Source organism: Populus alba, chromosome 12 (genome assembly GCF_005239225.2).
Source record: "Populus alba chromosome 12, ASM523922v2, whole genome shotgun sequence".
Lineage (NCBI taxonomy): Eukaryota > Viridiplantae > Streptophyta > Magnoliopsida > Malpighiales > Salicaceae > Populus > Populus alba.
Genome location: NC_133295.1, coordinates 13,362,559 through 13,367,245, shown reverse-complemented (window position 1 = coordinate 13,367,245; position 4,687 = coordinate 13,362,559). Strand labels below are relative to the sequence as shown.

General features: G+C 35.7%; 1 protein-coding gene across 4 annotated transcripts; it reads left to right on the top strand.

Moving 5' to 3' along the window:
- Positions 1-4,687, top strand: LOC118031183 (uncharacterized). Of its 4 annotated transcripts, XM_073412827.1 has the most exons (10): positions 1-322; positions 423-481; positions 1,093-1,318; positions 1,539-1,627; positions 1,708-1,846; positions 2,369-2,443; positions 2,928-3,049; positions 3,130-3,205; positions 3,533-3,592; positions 4,204-4,687. In XM_073412827.1, exons 3-10 carry the CDS (start codon positions 1,181-1,183, stop codon positions 4,330-4,332), a joined length of 828 nt encoding a protein of 275 aa, XP_073268928.1. In that variant the 5' UTR covers positions 1-322; positions 423-481; positions 1,093-1,180; the 3' UTR covers positions 4,333-4,687. The 4 variants fall into 4 exon arrangements, with proteins under 4 accessions (XP_073268928.1, XP_034891418.1, XP_034891415.1 ...); XM_035035527.2 differs by lacking the exon at positions 423-481 and having other exon boundaries at positions 1,098-1,318; XM_035035524.2 differs by lacking the exon at positions 423-481.

The window sequence follows — 4,687 nt, the reverse complement described above, 5'->3', positions numbered from 1 at the left end:
CACAGTTCATATTGATTGAAGCTTTCGGTTTGGCTCCATCTTGTGAGTGTGTGGTTTTGCATTGATAGATGATTTGATTACTTCACGGTCTCAAACACTCACCACCTCGCACTAACTCGTGAGTTTCTGCTCTCTTTCTTTTGTGGATTCTTGTCCTTTACTTGGGTTCTTTTGCGTTAGTTAGCTTTCTTTCTCCAGCATTACCAAACACCCCATGTGCTCTTTCATTTTCTTGGCTTCTCTTTTGTTCCCCTAAATACCCATTAGGCCATTTGGTCTTGATCTGTAAAAGAGTACATGGTTTCTTCAACAATATATGAAGGTTGGTAAATCTCCTCTGTAATGGCTTTATAATGTAGGATTTGATTCTTTCAAGAAGAATGTATGATTTGACTTTTCGATTGATTAATGTAAGTTTTTAGGTAATTTAAGGACATGGGGTGGTTGCATTTTTTTGATACGATGCGAAGTGGCCTTAAAGGTTGGATTTTTTTATGTCAATGGATGCTGTGATTTGATGTCATTTGTTGGCTGATAGATCAGGATCTGTCACATTTTTTTTTTCCTGTTAGTTCAGTTGATGTATTACTGTAACTTGAGGAAGCGATGAGAAACTCGGATTCGTCAATTGCAAATAGATTTATGATTTTGTGGACTCATGTTGATGGTTTGTAGGTGTCAACTTTGCTTAACTGGAGCTCGGGTCTTGCAATTTTTCACTGATTATGAGAACTAATAGTTGGTTCCTGTGGCAATTTCCTTAAATCTCGAGCAAGAAGTCTTGCTAAATAGATTTGTGGATATTTTCACTGATTTTGCTACTGCAAAATGCATGCTCTTTAGTGGAAGATGACAATGAAATTTCAATTTTCTTTTATTTAGCTATTGCAGCATCCTTTCCTTTTATGGAAAATGCTAGATATTTTGCACTCTTTCTTTAGATTGAAAAATAGAGAACAAAACCCTCTTCAGTTAATTCTGTATATATGAGACTTTGAGAGAATATTATACACCGGAGAAGATCAAACTGGTTTGTTTTAGCATCATAATATCCTTTTATCTCGGGACTAACTTGTTGCTCATTTCTGTTAGGGAAGAGATGGAAGGGCAAAATGAAGAGGGGAAGAAAGTAGGAGAATAAACAAAAGAGAAGATCTGCTGATAAAAGAATTGTCTATATATGGCTGTGTCCACTGAGACAGTTATGGCTATCAAGACTTACCAAAATCAGGCTGAGGCATTGGTTAAGAATTACTTATTAGCTGATCCTTTCATTCCTTACACTTCCGTCCTTGGTGGCATTTTTGCTTGCAAAGTGGTAACTGTCTCACCTTTTAGATCCTTTTGAACTTGAGAGCTGTTGCCTGACCAACACTTGTTTTTCCATTTCAATTTTAGTGGAGGGTGTAGTCGTGCACCTACCTCATTATGATTGTAGAGCAATTCTAATAAATTAAGTTTTTTTATTCATTAAATGGGTTTTGTATTGTTACCTTTTTCATTTATTTGTTTGTGCCTATGTCCTTTCTGTTTGACAGGCCTATGATCTCACTCAATTAATCAGCACTTTTTACATCAAAGCTTATAATGGTCTTACAAAAATTCAACGAATTGAGTGGAACAATAGGTGAGTGCATGTTCCAATATTTTTTCATCTATTTTAATTTTTTTCATGAGCACTGATGATCATTGACCTAAATGTGGCAGAGGCATGTCTACAATTCATGCCATTTTCATCACAGCTATGTCATTGTACTTTGTCTTCTGGTCGGATCTCTTTTCTGACCAACGGCATACTGGCCTTGTTACATTACGGAGTTCACAACTCTCCATTGTTGGACTTGGGGTAAGTTCATTTTTTTCTTTTTTAGCTCCGCTTTGGTGATATTTAACGGCATATCATGCCTCTTCTTGATTGCCTTGTTGTCGAATATTTCTCTCTCTACTTCCTTATTTTTTTTTCCTGAATGATCCATAATATCATGTGCTCCAAAAGCAGTTCTCTGAGTGTGAACAACTCATTTATTAGTGCAATATTTTTGCTTTAGTAGTTAACCTCATATCCCATATGTTAGCTACTGGTGTTAGTACCACACACTTTAGTGTAACTTATATGCAAAGTTGAATTAGCAAATCTTTCTTGGCCATATAGGGTATCTATTTGTTTTACATGCGAGAGTTTTCCTTTTTGTTTGGAAAAGTGCACTTGGGATTTGCAACAGGCTGACGCAGCTATTCTACCCATTTAGCTAGACATAGTTCTCTTAGCATGAAAATCCATTTTTACTTGATATTAGTCTTCTCTATTTATTTGATCCCTAAATTCTACAAGTATTTTGACATAAAAATAGTTGCCTTTTTTTGACAGGTTTCTATTGGGTACTTCTTTGTGGACTTCGGAATGATTTTTTTGTACTATCCTACTTTGGGTGGAAAGGAGTATGTAAGTGCATTTGATGTGATGGAGAGCAATTGAACATTTTTCTTTTTCTGTTTAAAAAAAATGAGAATCATCTCAATCCAACCGTTTTCATGTGCGTGTTTGTCTTCTTTTTGCTGAACTTTTAGGTTAACCTCCTCCTGCCATCCTTCGTGATATAGATATTTTTGTTTCATAATGGAGTTTTCCTCTCAAGGAAGTGAGGTTTCTGACCTTGCATTCCACATTGATTTTCCTGGCCCCCTGGCATCGATCTCAGATTCACTGATTCAGCGATCTTTAGCCAAATTCTGGATACTGTTTTCTGTATGTTAGATTGGTGAGTCAGCACAAAATTGATTAATGAGAGAGAATAGTTTACAGCACAGCAGATGATATGAACACAAATTAGCTCTCAAATGAAGACTGACAATATAGTGCTTGCTAAGAGTGCTGACTTTTAACCTGATGTCATCGCAACTCACAACATGGTCACATCTGGTTTCAGGTTATCCATCATTCTCTTTCTACAATTGCAGTAGCATATTCTATGTTATCTGGAGAACTGCAGCTTTATACATACATGTGCCTCATCTCTGAAGTGACAACTCCAGAGATTAATATGAGATGGTAGGTTTTTTGACGAGTCCAATTCTCATTATGCTTGAGCTTTTTTATCTTAACTCTAAATTTTTTCTGTCTTGATGAAGGTATCTTGATACAGCTGGTCTGAAGAGGTCTGCTGCATATCTTATCAATGGTCTAGCCATCTTTCTTGCTTGGCTGGTGAGATCTTCTCGATCATTTAGTGATTTTTGCGCATTAATATCTATAATAAAAAATGTGTTTTTGTATCTATGATGTATATGCATGCACAAACTAATCGAGATCATTAATCATGGATGACCTTGTTGCCAAAAGTTAAATAGTGTGGCTGATTGATTTTTGAGTCAACAACCATGTTATGATATATCCAAGATTCAAATAAGCTGGCTCGGGTTTCTCACATTGTGGCAAGAACACATATCTCGCTTATATTTTAATAACACAACTGAATTCTATTTCCTTGATTTATCATTTTTATTATCTTCTGAAGTAAACACTGGAATGCAGATGGCAAGAATTCTGCTGTTTCTCTACCTGTTTTACCACATCTACTTGCACTATGATCAGGTGATGCCCTCTTCTTAAATATTTGTATCCTATAGGCATTGAACTTGTGCAAATTGAAAATTTCAATCTCTGAAATTATTCTATTGATTTGAGTAAAATAACTCACATTCTGTATGCTGATACTTATTTTCACCAGTGATCCACTCAAATGCGATGGAGAGCAAGATAAGTGGAAATGAAAAAAATTTAAAAATAGCATGAGTGCGATATCAAAATCCCAATCCCCCTGTTTTCAGTCTTTGCTCTACTGTATAGGTTAAAAATAACTATTCCTCAAATATATTTAAGTACAATGCTTCCTCCTCATGATGTTTTTATTGACCCCACCTTGTTTTATTTTTCCATTCATATACAATTATTTGGTTTGGCAATGCCTTGTGTGGATTTCTTGTTCAAAACAATTCCGGACATTATCGAATTTTTTTTATGATTTCTCTTTTCTTTTCATTCCAGTCCCAGCAAGTTTTTGTTATATTTTCATAGTTTTTTGTCACTGATTCCCTAACTTCCCAAGTTTCATCCAAAATATCACAGGATCATGGTATAGAGTATGAATGCGATATGTTTAGCAAGTTTAGAGTGATGATGACAGTCATTTGACTCATTGGCAGGTTATCCAGATGAGCCTCTTTGGCTGTCTTCTGACCTTTTTGGTTCCGGCAGTACTATTTATCATGAACTTGATGTGGTTTGGGAAGATCATAAAGGGATTGAAGAAAGCCTTGGCAAAAAGACTCTGACAGATGTCGCCATGTATCAGATATGTTCCTCTCATGGCCGGTCTGATGTTCCCCCTCCTGCTTTCTTTATTGTACATGATAGAGGCGAAAACAAGAAAAGGTAATCAGATGTTGAAGATCAAATTAATCCATAAATCTATAAGTAGCATGATTTTTCCTTTCAAACAGTCAAATGCTAGAGACTTCAAGACTCTCCATCCATCTGTCCAGCCCATCTAGATGAAAATCTAATCCAAGGGCTATAATCATGAGTTAGGTACCTATATAGAAAGAAGTGTTGCTTGTTATTATTCTTTGGGAAACATCATGTATTGATCCATTATTAATTAACTTCCAAACCTTTTAATTTTATTAA

Excerpts from the sequence above, each read along its gene's own strand:
- LOC118031183 (XM_035035527.2), top strand. The coding sequence starts at position 1,181 with ATGGCTGTGTCCACTGAGACAGTTATGGCTATCAAGACTTACCAAAAT. Across the intron at positions 1,628-1,707 it reads CGAATTGAGTGGAACAATAG|AGGCATGTCTACAATTCATG; the intron begins GTGAGTGCATGT and ends TAAATGTGGCAG. Across the intron at positions 1,847-2,368 it reads TCTCCATTGTTGGACTTGGG|GTTTCTATTGGGTACTTCTT; the intron begins GTAAGTTCATTT and ends TTTTTTTGACAG.